Source organism: Mustela erminea, chromosome 1 (genome assembly GCF_009829155.1).
Source record: "Mustela erminea isolate mMusErm1 chromosome 1, mMusErm1.Pri, whole genome shotgun sequence".
Classification (NCBI taxonomy): domain Eukaryota; kingdom Metazoa; phylum Chordata; class Mammalia; order Carnivora; family Mustelidae; genus Mustela; species Mustela erminea.
Window position 1 is genome coordinate 71,406,389 of NC_045614.1, and position 27,231 is coordinate 71,433,619.

General features: G+C 49.6%; 1 protein-coding gene across 16 annotated transcripts in view; it reads left to right on the plus strand.

The window, feature by feature from the left end:
* TRAK1 (trafficking kinesin protein 1) overlaps nt 1-27,231 on the plus strand; it is a 117,531-nt gene that overhangs the window by 59,057 nt on the left and 31,243 nt on the right. For all 16 annotated transcript variants that reach the window (XR_004279065.1, XM_032313840.1, XM_032313977.1 and 13 more), the window contains 5 exons: nt 13,808-13,884; nt 21,558-21,674; nt 23,944-24,044; nt 24,866-24,974; nt 26,884-26,962. Coding sequence is in view for 15 of the 16 variants with exons in the window: in XM_032313977.1 (XP_032169868.1) it covers nt 13,808-13,884; nt 21,558-21,674; nt 23,944-24,044; nt 24,866-24,974; nt 26,884-26,962 (483 nt within the window). In the remaining variant the exon portion in view is untranslated. The remainder of the gene's footprint in view (nt 1-13,807; nt 13,885-21,557; nt 21,675-23,943; nt 24,045-24,865; nt 24,975-26,883; nt 26,963-27,231) is intronic.

Below are 27,231 nucleotides of genomic sequence, written 5' to 3' on the forward strand. Positions count from 1 at the left end.
AACCTTACTTTAGAAATTATTTATAATCAGCCATAAAGCAAAAGTTTCTCTTTTGAGGTTTCTGTCCTGAAGATCCTAACATTTCCCCTGCTGGACAGTTAAAAGCATTACTTTGGAGAAAGCAGGGAAAGGGGACATCCAGGAGAGAGCCAGGGGACTCTGTGCTAAGGCCAGGTGTCCTGCCTGGCCCTTTCACAGAGGAGATAGTGGAGGTGGATGGAGAGGTGTCTGGCCGATGGGGACTGCACATGAGTCAGCTTCCTGAAATACTCAGGAGAAAGGCATCCGTGTGTTCTTGTAGGTTTACCTGGATCAGCTGCTGTCCCTTACAGCTGTGGGACGGTAGCCTGCAGTCCCTGTGCCCATATCACCTGGGACCTGGTTAGAAATGCACATTCTTGGGCCCCAGACCCACAGAGTCACAACCCACTTTTTAACAAGATCTTCCAAGGCTTCCCATGTGGATGAAAGTGTGGGATGAGCGGTCGCTGTAAAGCAGAGCAGGATGATTTTAGAAACCACTCATTGAACCATACGATTCTAAATTAAAGACTATACCAGGTTCTGGAGCAGTGTCTTATAGGCTAGGCAAGAGAAGAAAAAACGTTGTATTGAAAATGTTTCCTATATCTGTATTTTTAACCTTAAGGCAAAAACTCTGAGCCGATGTTGGTGATGAGACCCAGTGTTTGTCTTGTATTTACTGCTTGGGCCGGGCACCTTTCTAAGTACTTTCTATGGGTCTGTCCATTTCATCCTTAAAGCAACCATATGTGGTGAAGCGCTGTTACCATTTCCATTTCACCAGTTTATAAGAGGAAACTTATTTGACCTTGTCCAGAGTCGTGGAGCTAGTAAGTGATTTCAACCTATGTAGAGTGGCTCAGGGGCCCTCTATCTTAAACCATTGTGCTAGCAGCTCTCAAAGTGGGTTCCCGCCCGGTAGCATCAGCATCACCCAGGATTGTGTTAGAAATGTACATTCTCGGGCCCTGCCCCCGAATGTGGGGACTTGCTGAGCCAGACACCCTGGGGTGGGGCCCGGCAGACTGGGTTTTAACATGCCCTCTGGCTGATTCCGAAGTACATTGTCCTGTGCTGGGCCACGTTTCATAGATAACCATGGGTGTTGGTTCGCAACCCTTTCCAGAGCTTCCTGGGTGTAATCTGAAACCCGCCCCCATTCCCCGTGGGTAGCTAGAGATGAAGGAGGAGGCAGGCCACTCCAGATTGGTAGGTGGCAGGTTTTACAAGCAAAGAGAACTTCGTAGGAGGCTTGCCTTGGGCAGCTGGAAGACAGTGGGTCCCCACACCTGCCTGCCAAACCTTAGAAGTTTATAGAGAAGCTTTAACAGGGTTTAGTCACGTATACCGTGCAGGTGTTCTCAACACTACTTTACCATCTCAAGTCTTTAACCTTGGAATGGCCTCTGGGAGCAGGAAAGGCCAGCAGAACCCACATTCCAAGGATAGGGAGGGGACAGGGAGCCTCTGAGTGCCCAGGTCCGGCTCACAGATCACCTGAAGGTGGTCACGTCTTTTTTTGGCATCCCCCAACACAGGTCCCCTACTTGAAGATCACATTCAAGGGGGGCCACTGCTCTGTATTTGCCATCTCATAGACTTAATTTTCCTCTCATAGACTTAAATTCTCTTTTGTTCCTTCCCATTCCATTGCCTTCCTTTCTCCAATAAAATGCTCAAGTGTCCTGGAGGGGTGAAGTGTTCACAATAATTTCAAGACAGTGAGCTCCAAAGAAAGACACTTTATTGCCAGTGTGCTTCCTTTTCTTTGTAAAATGAAATTCATGAGACTGGCTCCTAGCTGCAGGACGTCTGGGGCATGGATCAGAAGACGGCGGTTTGGTTTGACAGGTTTGGTTTCTGGAGCCAGTCCTGTGTCCTGGAGCAAGCCACTTGCTGGACAGGCTCTTGCTTTTCTCCAGTGCTGTCATACTGCCTGTGTCTTGAAAGCAAAACAAGATGGAAAGCACATCCTGTATGTGGAAGAGAAGTGCTCTTGGGTAATGAAATTATGTGCAGGATGTGGACTGGACTGTTCCCTGGATTCTGAGCTGGTTTAGGTGGTTTTCTTCCCTGTAAACTGACCTAAAAGAAGTGCTGGATTGCTCTGATAGCTGTGGGTCTGGAACACATTTATTCTCTTCGGTCACCTCGTGGGGGTGATAGGCACCTTCCAATGTCACCCTTTAACCTTCAAAACAGCCTTTGAAATAAATGCTCCTCCCATTTGCTGCCTGCACAACAGAGGCTGAGCTGGGTTGTCCTGGACCTGGGTTGTCCCGGACCTGGGTTTCCCCACCGTCATCCTGCCTGGGGTCTGCCTTCCACCACACCCAGGTGTAAAGCTAATGGAGTTGAAGGCCCTTCCTGGCCTCTCCTCATGTAATGGTTCTAACCCGTGGGGAGGGTGCTCCCAAGAGAAGCAGCTTGTTCACACCAGGCAGCTGTGAGGGGCGGCTTGGTGCTCGCCGTCCTCCTGGGAGATGTCTGGGTTCTGTGTCTTCCGGCCACTGAGGACTTGAACAGTGCAGAAACGGCATTGACCCGAAGCAGGTTTGGGCTTCGTGGCGTTCTTGAAGGAGGCCTCTGCTTGTTTGCCGCAGTCTCCTCTGCTCGGGCTGAGAATGGGCAGGGATCGGGGTGGGAGCAGGCCTCAGTGCTGCTGGAGTGAAGTTCTAGGTCGTGCCCCGCTCTCCGCGCCGAGCAGGGTGCTGGCACTGGCACCAGGAAAACACTGGTGAAGAGTGAAGTTTTGTGGTCATTTCTTTGTGGTTTGCTGTGTGGCAGATTCCTACCACTTTCTCAAGGGAGTGCCTAAGGAATCCTGATTTCGTAACTTTTTTTCTCATCTGGATATTCCTTGGGGCTGTTACCCAACTGCAAAGTTTCTCACCCCGTCCCTGGCAGGTGGCAGGATCGGAAAAGAGCATATGGAATTCTCTGGGGTTTACCTGGTGCCCTCATAGCAGGTTTTGGTTTTCTGAGCCCACGGGCTACAGAGGAGCCTTAGTCCTGGTGCCTGCTGGACCAGGGCTGGGTTCTGTGTCTCCCGGCCACTAAGGACTTGAAGAACGCAGAAACAGCATTGACCCAAAGCAGGTTTAGGCTGCGTGGCATTCTTGAAGGAGGCCTCTGCTTGTTTGCTGCAGTCCCCTCTGCTCGGGCTGAGAGTGGGCAGGGGTCAGGGGCAGGGCTCAGTGCTGCTGGAGTGACGTTCTAGGAGTGCTGGGCTTCTGGTGAAGTGCTGCTGGAGTGAAGTCCAGCAGGGCTGGACCCTGCTGATGGCCAGGACAGAAGTGGCCCCATCCGTGCTTTGCACAAATGGCAGTTTTCAGGTGACGAGCGCTAACCAGATATGGTCATCTGGAAAAGCAGAGTTGGAGAAAACACCAGTTGACAGTAGGAACGTAGCAAGAGTTTGATGGAGAGCCTCCGGCCAGGGGACTCTGTGCATGGTGGCACCCTGCTGGGCTGTGCCAGTTCTCCAGCTGGTTCAAAGGCGCAGGCTGAGAGGCAGCACCAACGGCACATTCCTCCAGTTTGAGAGGGAAATTGCCGGCTGCGTGGAGGGTGCTGGATGGGAGGTGTTTGTGACGTCTGCCCCAGAGCAGGCGCCATCAGGGTCCCGCCCTGGTGTCTGTGTTGACACAGGATGGCCGGCAGCATGTGAGCAAGCCGTGTAGGACTCTCTGCTGTAGGTCACACAGGAGGAAGGAGCTGACCCAGCTTATCAGTACTGGTTCAGCACTGTTTGCTCTTGGTGTTCATGACCTTGGCCTCCAGCCTGGGGTTTGGTTAGTGGTATCCATGGCCACCCCATGCAGGCCTCCAGCGATGTCCGTTGCTTGGGGTGGTCCTCTGACTGGGGTCCAGGGACCAGCATTAATCTAGGGCAGGTCGAGGACAAGGCTCATCTAGGGCCTGTGTTCTTTTGGGGTCCCTTTGCTGCTCTGCCCACTTCTGGCCCCTGTCCCCAACCCCTTGTCATCCTCAGTCTTCTTGTATCTGAGCTTCCAGCAGCGCCTCTCCTGGCACTTCCTGCTGGGTCCTCTCTGTCATGCTCGTTTATGCAAGTTCCTTACCTGCTTGAGGTTCATGCATTTTCTCAGCAGACCGTGGTTAAGCTCTCTCTCTCTTGTGTCGTGGCAATCAGGCCCTCCCATGATAGCTCTGTGACCCGGGGGGGGCGTTTCTCCATCTCTAAAGGGTGGACAGCAGTAATACTTCTGTCCTGGGATGAATGTAAACACTGAAGGAAGCAATAGCTGTCCAGCACTTGGCAGAGTGCCAGGACGTGGTGAGCCGTCATCAGACATCCCGATGGTGGAAGGACACCAGAGATTAACTGAGTGTTCCAGCCTAGGGTCGGGTGGATGTTTATGGCATCCAGGAGTTCGTGCTTATGTCAGTGGACAAACCATTTGGCTTCCCTCCCTGCCTGGTGTGTTAAATAGGGATCATTTGTACGTCGTGGAGCTGTGCTGGGTTTTAAGTGAAATAGTCCAGTCTGTTGTGAGATGCCCAGGATAGCAGGTGACATGTTGTAGATACTCAGTAGGTGTTTTATTTCTCCTTCCCCGCATCTTCAGGAGTTTGCCGCCGTGCTCGGCTCTCAGCCCACCTTGGAAGGGAAAGTGACTCAGTAAAACAGTCACACTGGCATTGTAGTGAGTGGTGGTGATGAGCAGTGAAATGTAACCAGACTGTATTGTCTGGTTTGAGCTCTTGGCAGTGCTGCCCCTGCCCCACCCACAGTGCACATGCAGTCACTGGGGGTGACTGGACAGACTGCTGTTGTAGCAGGCCAGCCTCTGCCACCACACCGTCCCGGAGCCCAGCTCCTGGGGCTGTGGTGACAAACCAGCACTTTACACCGAGAGGAGCGGTGGCCTTGGTCAACCCATTTGCTTCTGGCCTGAAACCACGGCTGCTTATTAGTTGATGCCTTTCCTTTGAACGCTGCTTCTTTCTTAGCAGCTTCCTTACTCATCCCTTTGTGTCCCATTGGACTTGAGACTGCCATTTTCCAAGTGGCTTCTTTCCCCCACCCCCAGCCCCAGGGACGTGGGAGAGAAGGGGAGGCGATACTCTGGGACCTTTGCTTATCTTGGGGTGACCAGATATACCCCGAGGCTTTAATGTTTTCATCCCTCCCTATGGTACTGGTTAGACATGAGCCAAAAATCTTCCTTTTTTTGGAGTATCAGTTATGTGTTGGTCCCCAAAGAAGGCTCCACTGCCTTCCTATGATGTTCATAGCCCAGGTGGGAGGGGATGTGGGCCATTTGTAAGAATTACATTCATTGGGGCACTGGGTGGCTGAGTCATTAAGTGTGTGCCTTCGGCTCGGGTCAGGATCCCAGGGTCCTGGAATGGAGCCCTTCCCCTATTTTGGAGCCCCAAGTCAGGGTTCCTGCTTAGCGGGGAGCCTGCTTCTCCCTTTCTCTCTGCCTGCTACTCCCCCTGCTGTGCTCTCTCTATGAAATAAATAAATAAAATCTTTTTTTTTTTTTTTTTTTTAAAGAATTGCATTCTTGGGGCGCCTGGGTGGCTCAGTGGGTTAAAGCCTCTGCCTTTGGCTCAGGTCATGATCCCAGGGTCTTGGTACGAGCCCCGCATCCAGGCTCTCTGCTCAGCAAGGAGCCTGCTTCCTCCTTTCTCTCTCTCTGTCTGCCTTTCTGCCTACTCTCTCTCTGTATCAAATAAATAAAATATTAAAAAAAAAAAGAATTATGTTCTTTATGGCCTAGGCTGTGGCTGTTTTTGGTGGGTCATCACCCTATTCCTATACCCACTTCAAGGGCTACATCAAAATACTTATTTTGTGTGTTTGTTTAAGCCAAATAATGTGTGTCTTATGGGTCTGGTAGTTAATCCACTTGGGCTGTTGGGCCAAGTCTGAATGAATTTGAAGATAGGGGAAGGACAACAGCTGCGCCAGGGACGAGGCTGTAACTTGGGAGGAGAGTGGATGCCGGGAAAGGGCGTCCAGAGTCCCTCTTTTCCATAACTGGACCGAGGTGGCGCTTGGTTTCCTTACAGATCTACCACCTGAGTACATTTTCATGACAGGTATCCAAGTGAAAGTCATAGATCGTCTCTGTGGGGGTGGATGAGTACATTTGTGTGCTTTTGATCACGGCGGGTTTTGGACTGGGGGACTACTGCTGTGTGGTCTGGGGAAGGCTAGGTCAGGGTTCGAGGCTGTGAAAGAAGGCTTTTACACTACCACGTAACGGGGCAGTGGTTGGAACAGAGTCTTCGTAGTTCCTGTATATGTGGTTGCCTATTTGGTAACTTAAAATATTGAGGTATAGCTTACATACCATAAAACTCAGCTACTTTAAATGGACAGTAATGCTTTTGAGGAAATTCTCAGAGGGGTACAGCCATCACCCTAGTCCAGCTGTAGAACATGTGTATGCCCTTCCCGTGTGAGCTCCCTCATGCCCTTTCCTGGCTAGTCCCATTCCCACTCCCAGCCGCAGCCCCCACTAAGCTGCTTTCTGTCCCATTTGCCTGTACTGGATACCTCATAGGAAGGCATCCTAAAGGAATGGTCTTTTGTGTCGGGCTGCTTCTGAGCGCAGGCTGTCGAGGTCCCTCCACTTGCTGTGTATACCAAGCCTCCATTCCTTTTTACAGCTGTGTAACTTGCCAGGGGGCAGATGTACCACTTTCTGTTTATATTTTCATGGGGAGAGTGTCATTTGGGCTGTTTTCACTCTCTGGCTCTCATGAGTAATGCTGCTGTAAACATTTGTGTGCAAGTTTTGTGTGGACATAGATTTTTCTTTCTCTTGTGCAGGGGCCTGAGGGACTAGTCAAGTCTGTGACCTTAGGCCATTCATCTGACTTCTCAGAGCCTGAGTTTCTCTGCCATAAAGTATGGGAACACAGGTGTCTAACCCACCAGCACTGTGTGTGGCCAAGGGACACAGGGGCTGCTGCCATTTAAAGATGTCCCTCTGCCTTTGGGGCACTTGAGTGGCTCTGTAGATTAAGCCTCTGCTTTCGGCTCAGGTCATGATCCCAGGGTCCCTGCATCGAGCCCCACATCAGGCTCCCTGCTCAGCAGGGACCCTGCTCCCCGCCTCCATTCATGTTCTTTCTCGCTTGCTCTGCTTGCTCTCTCCCAAATAAACTAAATAAAAAAAGAAAAAAAAAAAAAGATGTCCCCCTCATCAAGTGCTTTGCCAGATTGGCCTAGTCTGGGAGTCTGCTTGCTGTCTTCCGAGGGAAGGCTGACTGGGAAAGCCGCAGTCTTTACATGGGCGGACTGTTGTCCTGCTGGGCCTCGGGGAGGAGCAGGAAGGCCCCAGCTGGAGAAGCGGCAAGAGACAGTCCCTGCAGAAGGAAAGAGGCACATGTGGCACCAAGCCAATCCAAATTCAAAAGGATCTAGACAAAGCTCTAAATAAAGGATATTTGTTTTGTAATGCCTGGAAACTTAGCCCCAGTGCTGACTCACTTAGAATTTCACAGGGGTGAGGGGCAATTTTTTAGCCTGTGGCTTTCAGGTTCTGAACCTTCCACTCCTTGCCTTACCTGGGGGCAGGACAGATAGTAAGTACTTACTAGATTTACTTCCTGGAGGATGGGGGCCAACTGTAGGGATGCTATTTCAACTGGCACCTGCTGTTACTGGTCAGAGTGAGAGAAGGATAATCCACTGATTTGTGGACTCGTCCCTGACACCTAACTGCCGGCTTCCATCTCAACTGGGCATATTGAAAGCTTATTCAATATGTTTAGGGTTTTTATAAATATTACAGAAAATAAAATTCACCAGGTAAGAGGAGAATTTATCAGGGAGGAGACTTGGAAGCAGTTTCTAAGGTTGAAAAGCAATGTTCTAATTAATTAAAGGATTTGTGAATAAGCTAGAACACGTAGCCAAACAACCCCAAATGCAAATATTCTGGGCAGTCATGAATATCTTCCCTCCATTCATGGATATTGGTGACTTGGTCTTTGTGTTATAAGGGAGCGACGTCTCCTGAGGTCTTGGTGCTTGCGCACACACACACATGCTCTCTCTGACACACACACACACTTATAATTTAATCATATATGTGCACTTTTGTCTGTATACACATATATATTTGTACATGTGCAAAACATTCATTTATTTGCTTCAAAGATGTGTAAAACTGACAGGAGAAATGTTACCAAAATTCGGTTAAGAAGTGATGAGAGCTGCTCTTTCACACAACTTGAGGAAACTCTTTCCACCACGATGCAGTACCTAAGTGAGCAGTGAGGACTGCCAACCAGAGTTTCTTGGAGAAACCTGATAAGGCCAAATCTGTCAAGGGGGCCTTGTTGAGTCCGTTAATGTGATGAGAAGGCATGGGTTCATCGGGAGAGAGGGTCGTATGCTGGAACCTTCTTGCCCTCCACTCCATTGGTCAGGCTTGCAATTCTGTGTCTGACCTCCTGCTCTGGCCACTCCATGGCCTGCCCCACCCCTGCCCACTTCTCCCACTGCTGCCCTGGGGCTTCCCAGGTACGTGTCTCATTTGACCCTGAAGTCCCACCCCATCCCCCACTCCTGCTGATCCTGGCCCCTGTTTTCTTGTTTTCTTCCCTGCAGGGGTTTCTCTTGGGCCTCAGGTGGTCACCCTGAGCTTCCCACTGACAGCATCTCCTCATTAGACAGGCACTAATCTCTCTTCAGGGCCTACTCTCTGTAGATACTGGAAATTTCTTGGCTGGCATCTCAGGTCTGTGAACGGGAACTGTAAACCGGCTGCCAGCATTTATTCTCAAAAATGTCTGGGGCATGGTTTAATTTGCATAAAGTTTGCATTGCTGATTTTCAGCCAGAACTGCCCACCCCCCCTCCCTAGGAGCTGCACCCTCCTCCCTCCCCCAGTTAGCTGACAGCCTAGTACAGGCCTTGCTGTCTCTGCTCGGCCTGCCCAGGGCCACTCATTCCAGTCTGGCTTACTGATTTCACCTGCCCACCCAAGGATAGGCACTGGGTTCTTCTCTCATTGCAGACCATGATTTAGCTCCTGGGAAGGCATTCCTTGCTGCTGTGGGCCTCCTGCTACAGGCGGTTGTGTGGCTCTCTGCCTGGCACGTTATTCCCGTAGTGACCTCAGCCGCTGCCCCCCTTGCCAGTGACTGCATTAGGGCTGCCCCATCGTGCTTCTGACCTTCTGTCACATGCACCTGTCTTTGTGGGGGACAGTATCTCTAAGAAGTGGAGTGCCTGTGTCCCCTCTGTTCCGGTGAGAAGCCCAAATCCTGTCTTTCTGATTTACCTCCCATCCCATCCTGTCTCTTAACTCTCTGAGCAAGAGAGACCACTTCTCTCCATTTAACAGCCATTTAAGATTGCCTTGGATTAATCAACAGCCTTGACTACCCCCGCCCCCCCACTTCTCTGTACTGTAGCCAGAATTTTTTCTGAAATACAGCTCTTAGGTGGACACTTTTTCTTTGAGAACGGCTTCTGCTGTCCCATCATGGAAGCCCAGGCTCCTTAAACGGACTTGCCGGACCTCACACACCCTGAGCCCCAGCCCAGCGTTACCCGGAAGGGGCATGTGGGCGGCCTGTTTTCTCTGTGCCTCGGAAGGGGCAGGTCTCCCGTCCTGGTGAACACAGTCTGCTGCCTGTTTGAGACATGTTAGTTTGATACTGCAGGAGGGGTGCTGTGTGTGTGGTGTATCAGCTTTGCTACTGTGGGCATGATAAACTTCTCTTCCTAGGACTTAGACCCTAGTTTGTTCATGTTACTATGGAGGTTTATGGCTGTGCTTTTACTTTAGTGTTTGTTTGTTTTTTCAACATTCTTTGAGTGGAAGTGGATTGATGTGCTCTCGCTCCTTTGGTCAGAATTGGAGCCTCCCTTTGGAATGTCGTTCCCATGGAGAGAGAAGCAGGACCATGGTCTCTTGTAGATTGAATATCTAGAAAGTCTGTGCTTGGAAGGTGCAGCCTATACTTGTCTTACTGTTTAAAGGCATTGTTGGTTCTTTGCCCACTTCATTGTTCTCACCCCAGCCCCCTCATTTCTTGGAAGAGGAACGCAAGAAATTACAGGGCTTTGTCCAGGGCCTCATGACCTTGGTAGAGTCTCCTGTGGAAGCCTAAGCATCAGAGCCCTGGCGCCGGGGATCTCTGCCCTACACCAGAGATGCTTCTTGCTCTGTTTCTGGGTCCTGAATATTGTTGATGTGTGCTGGCCTCAGCCTCGCCCTTGTGTCCTCTATAGCTCGCTAGCTCAGGACGCAAGCCAGACTGGCCGACGTGCAGTCCTGCTGTGCAGCCATGACCTTGGTCGGGTCCTTCACATCTCAGTTTTCTCATCTGTGGAATGGTCACCGTGACGGCACCCACCCTGCAGGCTTCGGTGAGGATTAAGGAAAAAGCACATTAAATTCCCCAGACTTAGCAGAAACTGCGTGAATGTTAACTGCTGCCCCTGCTGGGCATCTCTTCTAAGACTGACATCACCATTTGGTAGCTTTATGATATCAGAGGATTGACTTAACCTCTCTGGGCCTCAGTTTCCCATTTTATTTTTTATTTTTTAAAATATTTTATTTATTTATTTGACAGACAGAGATCACAAGCAGGCAGAGAGGCAGGCAGAGAGTGAGGAGGAAGCAGGCTCCCCGCTGAGCAGAGAGCCCGATGGGGGCCTTGATCCCAGGACCCTGAGATCATGACCTGAGCTGAAGGCAGCGGCTTAACCCACTGAGCCACCCAGGCGCCCCTAAATGTCAATATTTTTATGACTCTTCTAATTTTTTCCTGTGTTTTTATTATAAATCAGTACACTTCTTTTCATTAGGATTATATATATAATATTATATATATAAATATATGTATATATTTATTTATTTAACAGGGAGAGACACAGCAAGAGAGGGAACACAAGCAGGGGCAGTGGGAGAGGGAGAAGCAGGCTTCCCGCTGAGCAAGGAGCCTGATGCGAGGCTCCATCCCAGGACCCTGGGATCGTGACCTGAATGAAGGCAGAGGCTTAACCCACTGAACCCCTCAGGCACCCCAGATTACATGTATTTTTCAAAGCATTACTGGAATAGCAATACACATCCTTTAATAGCTCAGAGTCAGTAGTGGTTTTTCATTTATGCCTCTGACTTCCGAAGCTGGGCTCTCTCAAAGGCCTGGGGACTTTTGGAAGGTCTCTCCCTCACTCTGCAGCCCTAACTGAAAGTGAAAGTTCACACCTGCCCTCCTGTCCCTGTGTGCGTGGCAACAATATGTATGGTTCATGCTAGGAAAAAACCCACTGGTCCAAGTGTATACATACTATTGGGTCAATGGTTAAAGCACATTAAAGCTTTTTGAAAATTAGCTTTAGAAAAGGAAACACGAGGGATCTTTGTGGTGGTGGATACACAACCAACACAGTAATAGGATTGTTGAGAGCTTACGAGTCCCATGTGGGGGCATGCTTGCACACTCAGACAAGTAAGAATTAAGCTGGGGAAATCTGAGTGAGCTTCGCGGATTGTATCAGTGTCAGTGCCCTGGTTGTGATATTTCACAGAACGTTACCATCTGCGAGAAACTGGGTAAAGGGTGTTAGGGACCTCTCTATTATTTCATACATCTATCTGCATGTGATTATCTACACATGATTAACTCAAAAAATTCGCCTAAAAATAGAAGTGTAATTTCTGATTAATACAATCCCAGAGGAAAAAAGCAGCTTGGAATCCTGCTGTCTCCTGTTTGGGTTGACATGGAGACCAATTCAAGTCTAGCCTGGTTTTCTTTTTCTCCACATTAGCAGAGTACTTTGTCCTCTTAAGTTAAGGGCTGGGGTAGGCAGTAAGCAGGGCCCCTGGTCAGGCCCCCTGGTCACAACACCCGGTTCTCACAGAGGCGTTTTGTTACTGCTGGGGTCTGTTTCTTGTTAATGAGCTGGGTGTGCCCATGCTTGTCCGTGGGGCCAACAGGTTTGGGGGGCCTCCTGCGTCTTTTCCTGCAATGCTGCCACAGAGCACAGTTGTACCCCCCCACCCTGCTCCGGTGAAAACGAACTCCTGTGGGGGCACAGGAATCTTCTCTTAAGGATTTCTCCTGCCCTGAGCTGATGAACAGTTTAGAGCAGTTTGAGCTGTCCTCCACCTCCATCAAGTTAAATTCTGGTTTAAACCAACCCTTACATGAAGCTCCCTGGTTTTTGCTAGCAGGGCAGCCCCCACTGGAGGCCAGGGAAGGAAAGCGCCCAAGGCAGCGTACTTCCTTCCAGTCCCACAGAAGTGTCTGGTGGAGGAGAGAGCTGGAAGGGGGTTTCAGATTTGGAACCAGATTTCAGATCTCCTTAAGCTAGAAAATCATTCCAACGGATCCTCTTTCTCTGAACTCATTCACTAGGGTGATCTTTACTTGCATTTAATAAAATATTTAGAGACCTATCGCATTCCTCTTGCAGCTTGCCATTAGCAATGCTACGGAGGTTGGCTTAGTAACCCACTTGATTCCCAGCTGCCTTGCCTGGGCCGTTACTGGACGTGGGTCATTGTGAAAGCTGAACCAAGTCTTTGGCTCTGAAGGAATTATTTTGTAGAGTCTTAGTTATAAGGAGTTACCGGGACTCTATTAATGGCAGAAGTGGCAAGTTTCAAATAATTTTTCACTTGGGTCGTACAAGGACTTACGTTCATTCCTTCCTCCACAGAATAAAACCTGTGACACCCTTCTTGGTATTTGCGGAATTGCAAATCGATTCTTTGCCATGGATTTAAAATAAAACCGCCCTGCGATTTTTCCGCAGACTAAAGTGTTCTTTTGTGGCACGACCTTTTACTCCAACAGAAGGAGAACAAAGACCCACGCGCTCTCAGGTGGCCTGCGTAGCCTCTCATGACCACAGCCAATTAGATAGGTGGTGAAATGCCAGTCTGCGAGCTGTGTATTGGTCCGTGGCGGGAATGGTATTAGCCTTTTTGGTGTGGATTAAAAAGAATCGGTGACCCTAGTTTTCATGGTAGGGAAACTGGTTGCCTTGCCTTAGAATTTAGGCTATTTGGAGAGGGGAGGGGAGGGGCTGCACCATTATGAAATGATCAGGTAAGATGGCTATTTATTTATTTATTTTCAAGATTTTATCATTTATTTATTTATTTATTCGGCAGGCAGAGGTCACAAGTAGGCAGAGAGGCAGGCAGGGGGAGGGGGAAGCAGGCTTCCCGCTGAGCAGAGAGACCCATGCGGGGCTCGATCCCAGGACCCTGGGATCCTGACCTGAGCTGAAGGCAGAGGCTTAACCCACAGAGCCACCCAGGCACCCCCTAAGATTGTTATTTAATAATTATACCAGTAGCCCATTTCTGAAGGATCCTACTCCGTCCATGCGGTTGGGTACTCTGTGGTTGGTGAGCTCTAGACCCTCGGGATGCTTTCTGATCCCTCACACACTGGTGGCTGTGCTGCTGACCCGTTTCAGTTTGCTGAGTTTACATGAAGCCAGACCCCTTTCTAATCCAACATCTTGTCCCCCGTGCCACCCCTATATGTGTGCACGAGCGTGGCACACACAGACACATATGCACAGTCAGAACCTTGCAGGATTGGAAGTTACGTCATCCTCTGAGCGTGCCCCCCCCGCCCCCCGAGGCTCTTCTCTGGAACTGGGAAATAAAATCTGGTGGTGCCAAGTGCAGCGTGGGTCGAACCTGGCCAAAACAGCGACCCTTTGTGCCCGACTTAAAGGTCGCTTTATTAGATGGGTTATTTGTTTGGCTGGCTTGTGACATCCGTAACTCATTGCCACTTTTATTTCTTGCAGTTTTATGTGCTGAAAGAGTTGGCCAGATGACTAAGACGTATAATGACATAGATGCTGTCACTCGGCTTCTTGAGGAGGTAAGTGCTTCTGGCGATGCCAAGAGCCGCTTATGATTGACTGATTATAACTTACATTGATTAAAGCATACATGGTTGTTGGTCTCAGTGAAGAGTCCTCTTGGGGCCCTCTTGGGGTACAAAGCAGTGCCTTTGCTTTTTGAACTGATAGCTCCGCAGGTCTTTATAGCTGTAACTTTGTACAAGGTATGTTAGGTTTTTAAAAGGAATGTATAAATGACACAAAATAGGAATGTTTGCTAGAAGACCCAATTTAAGACTTTTAAAACCCCTGAAAGTATTTTGTAATGCTATACTTTAAGGGTATCCAAAAGCATCCAAAGAAGACATCATCATGATATCTTTGTAGTTTTTTGGAACTTACCTCAGGTTAAAGGGATATTACACAGCATAGAAATAACCAAAAATCATTGTGGGAAAGAAAAATTATGAAACTTGCCTAGAGGTGGATGAGCTGTCGGTATTTTAGGGACTGTTTTTCTTGGTTTCTTCTTAGCATTCTGTTGGCAGTTGAGAATACCAGGGCTGTGCAAACCTCTACAAACGATGAGCACCATATGTATACCCCCATGCCTAGAACCAGCCAGAACACAGCAGGTTCTTATAGGTATATGTTGAATAAGTGCCTGTCTTTAAACGTTATCTGTCCTTAATGGCACCAGTGCTAACTTAGACCCTTGTTTCTGCTCTGGAACCAAGGTTGACTTGGGGTCATGTTATTATTTATCAGCTCTTTCAGGAAAAGGGTAGCATGATGTGGGAGACACAGAAATCATTGTTGTCCTTTTCAGCCACTGGTGGAACAAGGTTGAAACATAGGACCGAGCAGGAGTGGTGGAACCCAGAGTTTTGGGAGGCATCTTTATATCCCACTTCTGTGTATCTTCTCTCCTGTATTTTTCCCATCTGAACATCCAGTATTCTCACGGCTGCTCTGAGGGGTGGACTCTTTGGATTCCCCTCTGAGTCCCTCAAGGCTCACCTGCCTAGCCATCCGCTCCCCTCCGTTCTCCTGCAGCCGGTCTTCTCTCCGCTCATAGACCCGGTTGGGTGCGTGTAGGCAGAAGCTGAGACTTCTTGGTCACCTGCATGTCACAGCAGTTACCAACAGGTCAGCCCCAAATAAGTGATGTTACGTTTTTGGCCATGAGACTGGGCCATTGAGAGGCATTTTGGGGCACAGGCCTTCTGGTGGTACTCCAGTTGCTGCCATTATGGTGGCTAGCGTTAGGCACTTGGGAGGCTAGCTTGGTTGGCACCAAGCTGCTGCTGCTGCTTCTTCTTTTTTTTTTTTTTTTTTTTAAAGATTTTATTTGTTTATTTGACAGAGAAAGATCACAGTAGGCAGAGAGGCCAAGAAAGAGAGAGAGAGCGAGAGAGAAGCAGGCTCCCTCCTGAGCAGAGAGCCCGATGCAGGGCTCGATCCCAGGACCCTGAAATCATGATCTGAGCTAAAGGCAGAGGCTTAACCCACTGAGCCACCCAGGCACCCAGCACCAATGACTTCTGAAAATGGTTCATCACAGACCCCTTTCCACTGATCCTTTCCCCCAGCAGTGCCATGCTGTTTGGGTACCCTGGTATTTCCAACATCTACTCCTCAGTCCACACTGTTAGCTGTCAGTTCTTCTGAGGAGGCTCTGTCTGGACCGTTCTTTTTATTCCAAGTCCACTCTACTCCTCCAGGCCACAGAGCCTCAGGAGGGAGGTTTCTGTTTCTCTCTGTAGCTACCTGTATCCCAAGCCCGCTGTGACCTCTTTGCCCCACCCCCCCATACTTACAGACACTTAGAAGTCCTCACTGTGGCAACCAAAGCTACACACAGATCCCGTTGTGAAACCCCCTCCAGCTTGTCACCAGGGACCTCCCCCATCCTTCCCTGGCCTTGAGTGTTGTGCGGCAGGGCTCATGGGGACCTTCAGAGCTGTTTGTCACCATGGCTTCAGGGGGTCTGTACCCCTGTGAGCCCTGAGCATGGCAGTCATCCTGTAATTCCCTTTGTCCTGTTCTCCTAGTCAGATTAGCTGGAAGCTTTTCCAAGGTGGGGACCATCCAGGACAGGGGCACTGGGTGGGTTGGGAGGTCTCATCCCTTACAACCTTGGAAATGATAGGCCCCTTGCAAGTGTCTGCTGCTGTTGTCATGCTTGTTATCAAGGGTGTATTGTTTCTGAGAACTGCGTCTTATCAGTTCTGCGGTAGCTCTCCACCACGGGTGCCCCTGGTTTGGGTGAAGGGACCTGAATCAGAGGACAGAAGCAGCCCAGGGCCACACAGCTGCTGTGCACCCCAGGCTGGTAACTGTAGCACCTGGGACTCATGCTTTTGGCTTGAGTGTTGACTGCCCTATTATTTTGTGGGGAGTATAATCCATTGGCCATCAGTGGGACTTTTTATAAAAACACAAACAGGGTTGTATTTTTAATGGGATGCTTACTCTGTGAGCGTCTGCCCCCTGCCGTGCTTGGTCCCTGCCGAGCTGGCACTAGTGATGCTAAGCCCCGTCTCTGCTTGGATGTCTGAGGGCTCCCAAAGGAGCCGGGCCTGCCCCCCTTCATGCAGAGCCTGGGTGTCTAGTTCCCCGTCCCCCCAGCTCATCTGCTTAGCCAGGGTCACTCCCCAGATGTCATGCTGTCCTCTTTAAAAAAACAAAAAAACAAAACAGAAAAAAACCCAAAAAACCTGAGCTGTCAAGAATATTTGTAGGGCGCTTTCTTTGGGTGGCTTTGTGCCCTCTGGATTCTGTTTTTAGCAGCTCATTCTGGCATGGTCTGTGTGTATGTGTGTCTCATTTATAATGCCATTCTTCTCCTTGCCCTGATAAGAACCACCTCTGAGTCACTGCCTTTCTTCGGAACTAGACGGTTCCCCGGTGAAAGGTGAACTGCGTTGGTCACCGGACCGTGGTACTGGGCTGTGTTCTGCTTGGCTTGGCTTTGGTTCCGCTTCCTCTGATCGTTTGCTTTGGTTCGCAGGCTGGCCACACGAAGGCAGGGTCAGGAGGTGGGAGGTGGGGAGAGAGAGAGAGAGAGAGTGTGTGTGTGTCTGTGTGTGTGTACACGTACTACACACAGGATGCCAAAGCGCAGCCCGTGGTGAGTGGGGAGCTTTTGTTTCTGCCTCTAAGGGGAAGAGGATTCCGCAGCAGCTTGCCTTGGCTTCCTGCCTTTGGATTTACCTTTGGGCAGAGCTTGCCTCCTGCTACTCTCTCCCCCTCCTTTGGAGAGGGTTGTGTGGAGGGCCCCTTAGTCACGCTTTTGATGCTGAGATTGGTGAATGAGATGAGTCAGCCGCCATGAGTGGGAGGCTTGCTGCTCTCTGTCTCTGAGGGCTGTTGTCAGACAGCAGGGGTGCCACTGCAGAAGGGGCTGAGCCAGGTCACTGTCTCTTTAAGCAAAGCAGGGGCAGGCAAGAGGGAGCGAGCCCTAGGAATGAGCTCCTCCACCTGGCTGCATTTCCCAGCTGAACCCGGCTCTTTTAATAGTTAATTTCCAAGGGCCTAAATTCTTTATTTGTAATCTCTCATGCTCACTGTAGTTTAACCCAGTGGTCACTTCCTAGCCACTTTCCTGTTTTTAGCTGTAAACGTTTACCATATTTTGGCTGGTTGTGTAATAAATGCGAATGTTTCATTTCTGGAATCGTTCAGGAGAAACCAGCCAGTCTGTCCTCTTAGTAAAGAAAAACCAGAGCTACTTCACTAAGTTTTTAGTTACTGTAACTTTTAAATGAACTATTTTTAGGTAACTTTTAAGTCATCTCCACACCCAGCGTGGGGCCCGAACCCACAGGCCTGAGAGCAGGAGTCTTATGTTCTACCACCTGAGCCAGCTAGGTTCTCCCCTTAGATAACTTTTAGACACCACAGAATCTGTTCAGTTTTTTCATTTCATCCATAAATAGTTTTACTATAACTTTTGTCTTTTTCTTACCCCCTGCAGAGAGTTTTTGTTTCTGTTACTATAAGATTCAATTTTTGGTGTAGATGGGGTGAAAGCTGCCCCACTGTGCGGCAGGGACGATGAGGGAGAGCCCCAGGTCTGAGGTTTGGGGTGTCATGGGGAGGGCGAGGGGCTTCACTGAGTGCACAGCCCATCCCTGCCCGTTGCTCTTGGGCTCTGGCCTTTGTGTGCCATGGGAAGCCCTCACCTTCCTTCAGGTGCTCCAGCCGGCCTTACCCAGCGGGCTTTCGTAACTGTAATTTTTGCTTGATTTGTTTGCCGTGGGGTTTGCATGCAGACTGTGGCCAAGACATGCGGAATGTCTGCGCTTGTTGAAACTTCCCACGACACATACATGATGGCAGCGTAGACCAGGGAGGCAGTGAAGCCTCTGGCCTTAAGTGCTTACTAGGTATTCAGTCTGAGAATTTGTTCTGTTAGATTCAGTGGGCTTGAGTTAGATGCGTGGAGACCACACTTCCAAAGAGAAATTGACAGATACTGCTTTTTTTTGTTTTTTTTTTTAAAGATTTTATTTATTTATTTGACAGAGATCACAAGTAGGCAGAGAGGCAGGCAGAGAGAAGTAGGAAGCAGGCTCCCTGCTGAGAGCCCGATGCGGGGACTCCATCCCAGGGCCCTGAGATCATGACCTGAGCCGAAGGCAGCGGCTTAACCTACTGAGCCACCCAGGCGCCCCAGACACTGCTTTTTTAAGTGAGTGTTAGCCAGGTGAAACCATTTGCACAAGATGCTGGTTTTGAGTTGGCCTGGAGAGGTAGGTTCCCTCCCACCATTCCTTTGGGTCCTTTCCTCCACGTACCCAGTAAACACATAGGTTGAGTCTCCAAAGTGATGAAGGGCCACTGAGTGGAGGACCTTCCTGGGAAGACTCTGTGGCAAGCACGGATGAGTTCACAGAAAGGAAAATCTTGGTTCATTGGCTAGAGTCACTGGTCCCCCTTGTGCCTTGGTAGGTTCAGATTGCGGGAATAAGGTGGAGGTATTTGTGGGCCCTGTGATGTGGCACCCGGCTGGCTTCTGGGGCAATGGTGACAGCAGTGACAGATTTCCAGACTGTGGGAAACGGAGGTGGGAGTGGCCACCATCTGTGTGAGAGAGTGCCAAATCGCAACTAGAGTCTTCCCAAACGGTACTTCAACCTCCATTGCTTGGCTTCTATGTCAGTGAAATTCCTGTGATAAGCAAGGGGGAAAGTGTGCTTCTCATGCACAGAATTATTCAGTGGGTATATAAAAGTTAGAAATACAAAGTGCCTTTGTTCTCTTCATATTGTACAAGTCTGAATCATAATGCTAGGAGATTTTTTCAAGGGTAGCTAACAGCCAGTCTGCCCCATTCCTCCTCCCCACCTAACAAGAGAGGGAACTGGGTTCCAGGGATGTTCAACCAGAGCCCGATCTCACCACTGTGGAAGAGAAGGGTTCACCCGGAGCAGGTAAACTTTTGACCAATACCCCCTGTAAGAAACGCATCTCAGGTTGCAACTCAGTACTCCCATAAATGAGTATATGACAAGTGAAAGCATAAACATAAAATAATACTCTCGTAATGTGGAATGCACTTTGGTATTTCGATCTTGTGCTGTTGAATTTCATTTAAAACAAATTATCAGTTGCCATTACAAAAATGATTCTCAACCTACTGATGGTTTATAAGGTATGTTTGGAAAAAGCTGACCTAGAGTGTACCTGATCCTTATTAAATGGAAGCCATTGGCCCAAGGTCAGATGGTTAGTTAGTAGCCGATTAGAAGCTAAGGCTCCTCCCTAGCTTTTTTTTTTTTTTAAGTTCTATTTATTTGTCAGAGAGAGAATTTATTTGTCAGAGAGAGAGTGTGTGTGTGCACGCGCGCGCACACACACACACACACACACACACACACAAGTGCAGAGGGAGAGAGAGAAGCAGTTTCCCTGCTGAGCAAGGAGTCTGTTGGAGGATTTGATCCCAGAACTGTGGGATTATGACCTGAACTGAAGGCAGATGCTTAAATGATTGAGCCACGCAGGCATCTGCTTCCCCCCCCAAGCTTTTCCCCTTCTCTCAACTCCACATTCCCATTCCTCTTCTTCTTACACCAGCTGGATGAAATTAGCACAAGCTTCTTAAATGATTTAGTTTTCCAGAGCTCCCCTCCCCTTGCTAATCCTACCCACAAGGGAGCAAGTCGAACCTAACCATAGTGGCAAACAGTGTCTCAGCACGAAGGAGTCATCCTTTGGTGATGGCGTCTGTCCTGCTGTCTGCACTGTCAGGAAACATCTTTCTTCCCATATTTATTTATTTATTTATTTATTTAAAGATTTATCTATTTTAGAGAGAGCACAGAAGCAGGGGTAAGGGCAAAGGGAGAGGGAGAGAATCTCAAGCAGACTCCTGGCTTAGTCTGGACCCTAACACGGGGGCTCGACCTCACAGCCCTGAGATCATGACCTTACCCGAAGTCAAGATTCCGCTGCTCCACTGACTGAGCCATTCAGGCGCCCCACGGCAGTACCTTTATATGCCACTAAAGGTCTTCCTTGGTGTACTGTTCTGCAGCATATAAGTGGTATCATCAACAGAAATAAAAAAACTTCTGTGTCCTTAACACAGCCTTTGTCCCTGAGGTAAGGTGATTTTATGCATTATCTCCATTTTGAAAGTTTTTTTTTTTAATATTTTATTTATTTATTTGATAGAGAGAGAGAGCGAGAGAGGGAACACAAGCAGGGGGAGTAGGAGAGGGAGAAGCAGGCCTCCCAGCAGAACAGGGAGCCCGATGTGGGGCTCAGTCCCAGGACCCTAGAATCATGACTTGAGCTGAAGGCAGATGCTTAATGACTGAGCCACCCAGGTGCCCCTCCATTTTGAAAGTATTTTTAGCAGTTTTTAAAAAGTTTGTTTTTTTAATAATCTCTACACACAACGTGGGGCTCAAATCCCCAACCCTGAGATCAGAAGTTGCAGACTCCTCCCACGTATCAGGTCCTGATCTCAGGGTCCCTAAATCCAGCCCTGCGTTGGGCTCTACACTCAGGGAAGAGTCTGTTTCAGATTCTCTCTCCCTCCCTCCCTTGGATCCTCCCTCTCGTGCAGGCACACTCGCTCTCTCTCAAATAAATACATAAATAATAAAAAAATCAACCTAAGTACCCTCCATTAAGTAAAAGAAACATGCTGTTGGATTTCAGAGTAACTTTGGCCATTTCTGTTTCGTATGAAGTAAATACAAATAGCTCTGTAAATTCCACTTTCATACGTTCTAAGGAGCCTGCCTCCCTGCATCAGCTCTTTGCTTTATTGCAAGAGCACCGTGGGATTTCTGTGCTCATTCATTCATCCAGCAGGCAGCTACAGAGTATTTCCATGTGCTGGGCCCTGCGGGTACAGTAGCCCAGCCCTCAGGTGGACAGATTGTCACGTGATTTCACAGACACCCAAAGCAGCTGCGGAGGAATGTTTTTGGAAGCGCGTTTCTCTCATATAGGAACAGAGACTTGTAGTCCATGGGTTGTCTCCCATTGCCCGAGGTCTGCTCTGACACCTTCTGTAGGCAGAGCGTCCCCTTCTTTGAACAGGTATCAAGTGCGGGTACGTGGATGGTGAGTTATTAATACCTTTGTTAGTTTGAAATGTCCTGTTTTCCTCAGTTGACGCTGAGCGCCCTGGGCTCCTTTGGGAAGCACAGGTGTTCTGAACGTCCGTTCTCACCTTTGCCTTTCATAGAAAGAGCGGGATTTAGAACTGGCTGCTCGGATCGGCCAGTCGTTGTTGAAGAAGAACAAGACACTAACGGAGAGGAACGAGCTGTTGGAGGAGCAGGTGGAACACATCAGGGAGGAGGTGAGCTGGTGGCAAGGGCCAGGGGCCAGCGGGCTTGGGCTCAGGCTCCAGAGCTGTCTATTCCGGGGTGGCCTCCTGCAGGCAGAAGGATGCCTTCCTGCTGCTGCTTCTGTTAATGACCCTGCTTCAGACAGTGTGGTCAGTGTGGACAGCGCCAGCTGGGGTAGGAACAACCTTCACCTGCTCACTAGGGCCAGAGTAGCCAGTGCCACCAGGCCTGGCTATGCGGGGGAAGCACCTGTCCCCGTGCCCTGTGAATCCAGGTCCTCACGCAGGCTGGGAAGTACACAGCCTATGAGGAGTGCACGCAGACTAAGACAGCGATGAGTGGCGGTTCCTGGGGCAGGTGGGCTCAGGCAGGCCATAGGGCAGCCCTGTTGGGAAGAGGCTAGCCTGTGCTGCAGAGTAGGGCAGTGACGGCACATTCTTCATTCCAGTACAATTTTGTGTTTGTAAAACAAAATGAAAAAATAGGCTATTGTAGTCACGGTAGGAACCCTAGCATTTTCATGATCCAAATCTTGGCTGAAGGGCGTCAGTGGTCAGGGCTGGGGTGCTGAATGCTTTAGGCTTATCTTACAGGTCTGGGGTTTCGGAGGAGCAGCACTGGTTTTCTGGAAGGTTGTGGGGTGGGTAGGACAAGGGAGGCTCTGCTGAGTCGGGCACGGTGGCTGGAACAGGCTTAGGAATTAGAGCTGGGCCCTACTTGGTTGCTTCTTCCCCATCATCCTGTTCTTTTAACTGCAGATTTTAGCTGTGAGGACTTTCACTTGACCTTCTTCTTCTGGTTTCTCTTATTTTCTGTCAGAAACCTTCTAAGTGGGAGGGGATGCCCAGACTCACGTCTTTTAGATTTATTTAGACCTGTCCTCATTGAAGCTGTTCCCACCTATTGTTGTCTAGGTTTGGTAGTGGTTTTCATATTGATAAAACAGACTTGCCAATATCTGAGAAAAGTTTTCACCCTGGGTGGCTTCCTCTGAAAGATGTTAGGGTAGGATATGGTCATGTTTGGAGAAGTCAAGTCGCCCCTGCTTTCCCGGCACCCAGCATCATGGCCTGACCTCCCCTTCTCGCAGGCCTTAAGGAGCAGAGGACCATGCCACCCAGGGGACCAATACGTGGTCGCCCACTGTCCCTTGTGTGCTGTTCCTCCGCATGACTGCCCTTGCTGGGGGTTCCCTCACGTCACACAGATAGTACCCACCTCTTTGGAAGTGGAAAAGTGTCTTTTTCCTTGGAAAAGCTTTGAATTTGGAAGCTGTAATATGTTCCCCTTTGGCACATCATTAAATTGTCAATGTAGATGTTAGAACTAAAGCTTTTGTGCACATAGAATTTGCTTCTCCGTGGAAGTCATAAATACCCACTGTGTTGGGTAGGAAAGCTGGGAACAACCGTAGACCCCAAATCAAATTAGAAACAAGAAAGAATGACAACCAGATTTTAATTCTCGCTTACAGCACCGGTTCCCTGCTAATCAGAAGTGAAAACTTTTATGGCACAGGTTTGTTTGCTTAAGATGTTAAGTATAAATTAGGCGACTTGCAAAAACTGTCCTAGTTATCAGTATGGCCACTTCCTGATGGCTGCCTCCTTTCTCCCTGTGTCTGAAATTGCTATCTTGTGGTCACTGAGTACAGAGCAAGGTCTGGCTAGGCTTGGCCGCGAGCCCTGTGAGAGTGCAGCAGTCACAGGGTGGAGCTGTGAGTGTCCCAAGTATGACAGCAAGGGTGGGCAAGCTGCTCTTAGCTGCCCACCCGGAGCTGGCATCACCAGGGGCCCGGTCCAGGGCGGCGTTGTGTTTCAGCAGAAGTGAATGGCCTCTTCTTTCACTTGGCAGGCGAGAATTCTATCACTGAACCACCAATGCTCTTCTTTCACTTGGTAACACGATCTCTTTCTCTGGCCATTTGTGCAGCTGGTCATCTGGCTACTTGCAAAACCCATATGCTGTCTTGTCCCCCACCCCTACACCTCATTCCAGAGCCTTCTAGTCTCTCACCTCCTCTCTGAACCAAAGTAAAAACCATAAACTTAGGCAGAGGGTTTTCTGTCAAAACACGGTGACTGTATTCTTCTTCAGTGGGATCAAATGCAACCTCTTTTCCTTGAAAAGCCCAAAATCGATGACCCGCCTTCACTTTGGGTGAGGAATTAAACAGACATTGTCACCCAGCAGCAAGTGTCTGCACATGGCGGGGGTTCTGTGGTGCTCAGGGCTGAATGCCCCCCCCACCCCGGCCCTGGCCCTGCTGTGTCTGTGCAGGTGTCTCAGCTCCGGCATGAGCTGTCCATGAAGGATGAGCTGCTTCAGTTCTACACCAGCGCCGCGGAGGAGAGCGAGCCCGAGTCCGTGTGCTCCACCCCGTAAGTCGGAGAGGGCCGCGTCTCGGGGGCTGGGGTGCAGGCAGCTGGCTATCCATGTCCTTGGCAGGGTCACTTCCCCAATGGCTCAGGTCCACTGCTCCCGGCCTTCCCCAGACCAAGCATCTCCAGGTGCCTCTGACAGATTGGATGATTTCTGCAGGATGTGGAAGGAGACAGGGTTACTTGTTAATTTAGATTGATCCGGCCTGGTCACGGGTAACACGTGGGCCCTGCAGTTAGGTAGAGGATAGGACGGGTTCTGGAGCCAGAGATGCCACAGCGAGCCCCTGGGACAGAAGGTGTGGGGACTTCTCAGAGAGTCCACAGAACCTTACATCAGAAGCATGAACTGTAGAGCCCAGTGGTCTCAATTCAGACCTTGGCTCTGTGGTTTCCTAGCTGTGTGCTCTTGGCTAAGTTACTTAACCGCTTTATGCCTGTTTCCTCTTTGTTAAGTGGGAATACTGATAGTACTTGGTTCAGAGGGTTATGAGCATTAATTGGCTTCATACCTGTAGAGTACTTAGGACTAGGCACACAGAATTGCAATGTAAATATGAAATAGACTTCTAGGTATCCGGAATTGTGCGTTAGCTTCAAAGAGTCGACTCTGCTGAGTTGTGAGGCCGTGTGGCAGCTGCACACGGTGGCCAGAGGGTGGGGATGGGGGTCCTGAGTGCTGGTGAACCTAGGTGGCAGCAGGTGGCTACCATCACCCCTGCATGGTTCATGGTCACCCCTCCCCCCACCGGAAACGGTACTTTGCCAGGTGCAGGGAGCCAGTCTCTCTCTCTGGAGCGAAGTTGCACTTTCTCCCCCAGGTTGAAGAGGAATGAGTCATCCTCCTCCGTCCAGAATTACTTCCATCTAGATTCTCTTCAGAAGAAGCTGAAGGACCTCGAAGAGGAGAACGTCGTACTTCGATCGGAGGTCAGGTCCACTCCCTGCCCTTGTTGCCTCTGGAGGGTGGTGGCCCCCTTTGCCTTATCTGGCAGGAGGAGCTGTGCTTATAGCGCCGTTCTCAAGGGTGACCATCTGTGAGAGAACCACCTGAGCTCCACTCACAGCAGCACCCTGAGTCTGGCTGGCATGCCTCCTCTGAGCTGGGCATTGGCTTCTGGGGAGCACGTACCTGTCTGGGGGACTGAGGACTTGGGGATTCTCTGTGTGGGTGGGCAAGACTGGCAAGCCCCTCCTCCTCCAGTTAGGGCAGGCTCCGTCAGTGGTGTCTCTTTGTGGCATCCTCTAGCTCCGCCATGGAGATGACACTGAGGCTTGTTGCCTCAGGTCACATACGCTCTAAGGGAATATAGTACGTGAGAACTTGGAGACAGATTTCTTAGACAATTAACATAAAAAGGTAGAGCTGGGACCACATGGGGACTCATGCTTTTGGGTGTTTCTGACTAGCTGGTCGCTGTGCACTTTGCCTGTATTGTGTTTTTTGTTTTTCAGGTTTTATTTTATTTTTTTCTCAAGTTTCACAGCAGTTGTGTTTTGTTTTTGTTTTTGTTTTTTCCAAGTTTCACAGCAGGGCTAGAAGCTGGTTATTTTGCCTCTCATTTACAGTAAGAAAGAAAGGAACCCAGGCTCCTAGGTGTTTGATTCGCCAACATGGTACAAGTTAGGGAATGACAAGGGCTGGATTTGTAAGACTCTGTGACTCTGAACCTGCCACTTCCCTTTACCCATGGCCCCTACCTAAAAACACCGATGTGTGCAAGTTTAATACTTTTTGTCTTAATTATCAGTGAGTTTATGTTCTCCAGCCAGAGGTATGCTTTGTCAAGTTTGGGTTGTATGCCCACCTCAGCTGGCCCAGGGTTCCCTGAAACCCCTGCAGTAGGGCAGACCACCTTGAACTTGTCCACCTGTTGAAAAGAACCTCATGTCTGAGCTTACGAGGGCTATGCACAAGGAAGGGGTCCTGTTTCCTTACACCATAGATCTTCTAGTCCTTATTTTCTAGTGGGAGACACAAACCCAGAGTGACCAAGAGGGTTGTCCAAGCTTTCTCTGATGGCCAGGGGTGAAGCTAGGGCTATTGCCCAGCATAATAGCCAGTGCCTGTCCCATGTGAACACCCCAGGCCTTGGTGCATGGTAGTCTGTCCCTCTATCAGTGTTCCCCTAAAGCAGGTGGAGGGAATCTGATCCCAGCTGGCTACCCCTTCTACCTCGGTTTCCAGGAGTGTAGTGTCTCCTGGGGGCCTGGTCCGGAGGGCTCAGAGATAGCTCCTTTCCACCTGGGATATTTTCTTCAGACCTTTGGATCTCTACTTTCTCACATTGTCAGCTGGGAGCAGGCTATCCAGAGTCCCGGGGTAGTTCCTGGGTCTCTGAATTTTAATGCTTTCGTACATACCGTGTTTTAACTTAGCTGAATACAGTAGATTTAACTCCAACTCAGGCCTCATAGGACAGTGCCTTGCATAAAGCAGGTACATGATAAGAGTTAGCCATTCTTGTGGTCATCTATAGATGGTAGGCAGAGCTGAGTCCTAGACACTTTTGGGGTCACAAAGGGGTCTGTGTCTGTGAGCCGGGACTGACGCAAATGAACAGACACAAGGGAGCTGCTTGCGCACTGCACATCGCTTTGTGTGGCGCCCTCTGGTGGTACACCGTTTTCAGCTCTTCAGCTTGAGGGTCTGAGATTCCTTAACTGAGCAGGGCATTCTGATGGACTGTCCGTATTTGAGGGTGTCACGGATGGCAGGTGGGGAGAGGGTGAAGGGAAGCCTTCCAGACCCAGGTTAGTCCTTGCTCCTTGCCCTAGCCTTGCCTGCCCCACCGGTCCAGGTGTAACTGTGGGGCTCTGACCCGAGCCTTATCCATAGGCCTGCCAGCTGAAGACAGAGACCATCACCTACGAAGAGAAGGAACAGCAGCTGGTCAACGACTGCGTGAAGGAACTGAGTATGGCCTGGTCCCCTTGCTCCATCCCCACACCCTCTTTTTACTTTCTATAACTGCCATCATTGGGATGAGACACTCTCCCTGCCCCCCTGTCTTGCATGGCACCCCTCACTCTGATTCATAAGAAATTGGGTGCTGGGTTGTCAGTCTTACACTGTCCTAATTTCTCCCTGAGATGGATGTTTGATTCCAGCTTTCTACTGGAACACTGGAGTTATGTGAAGTCTAAGTTAAGCCCAGTTACAGAGTTCTCCTGCCGATGTGCAAAC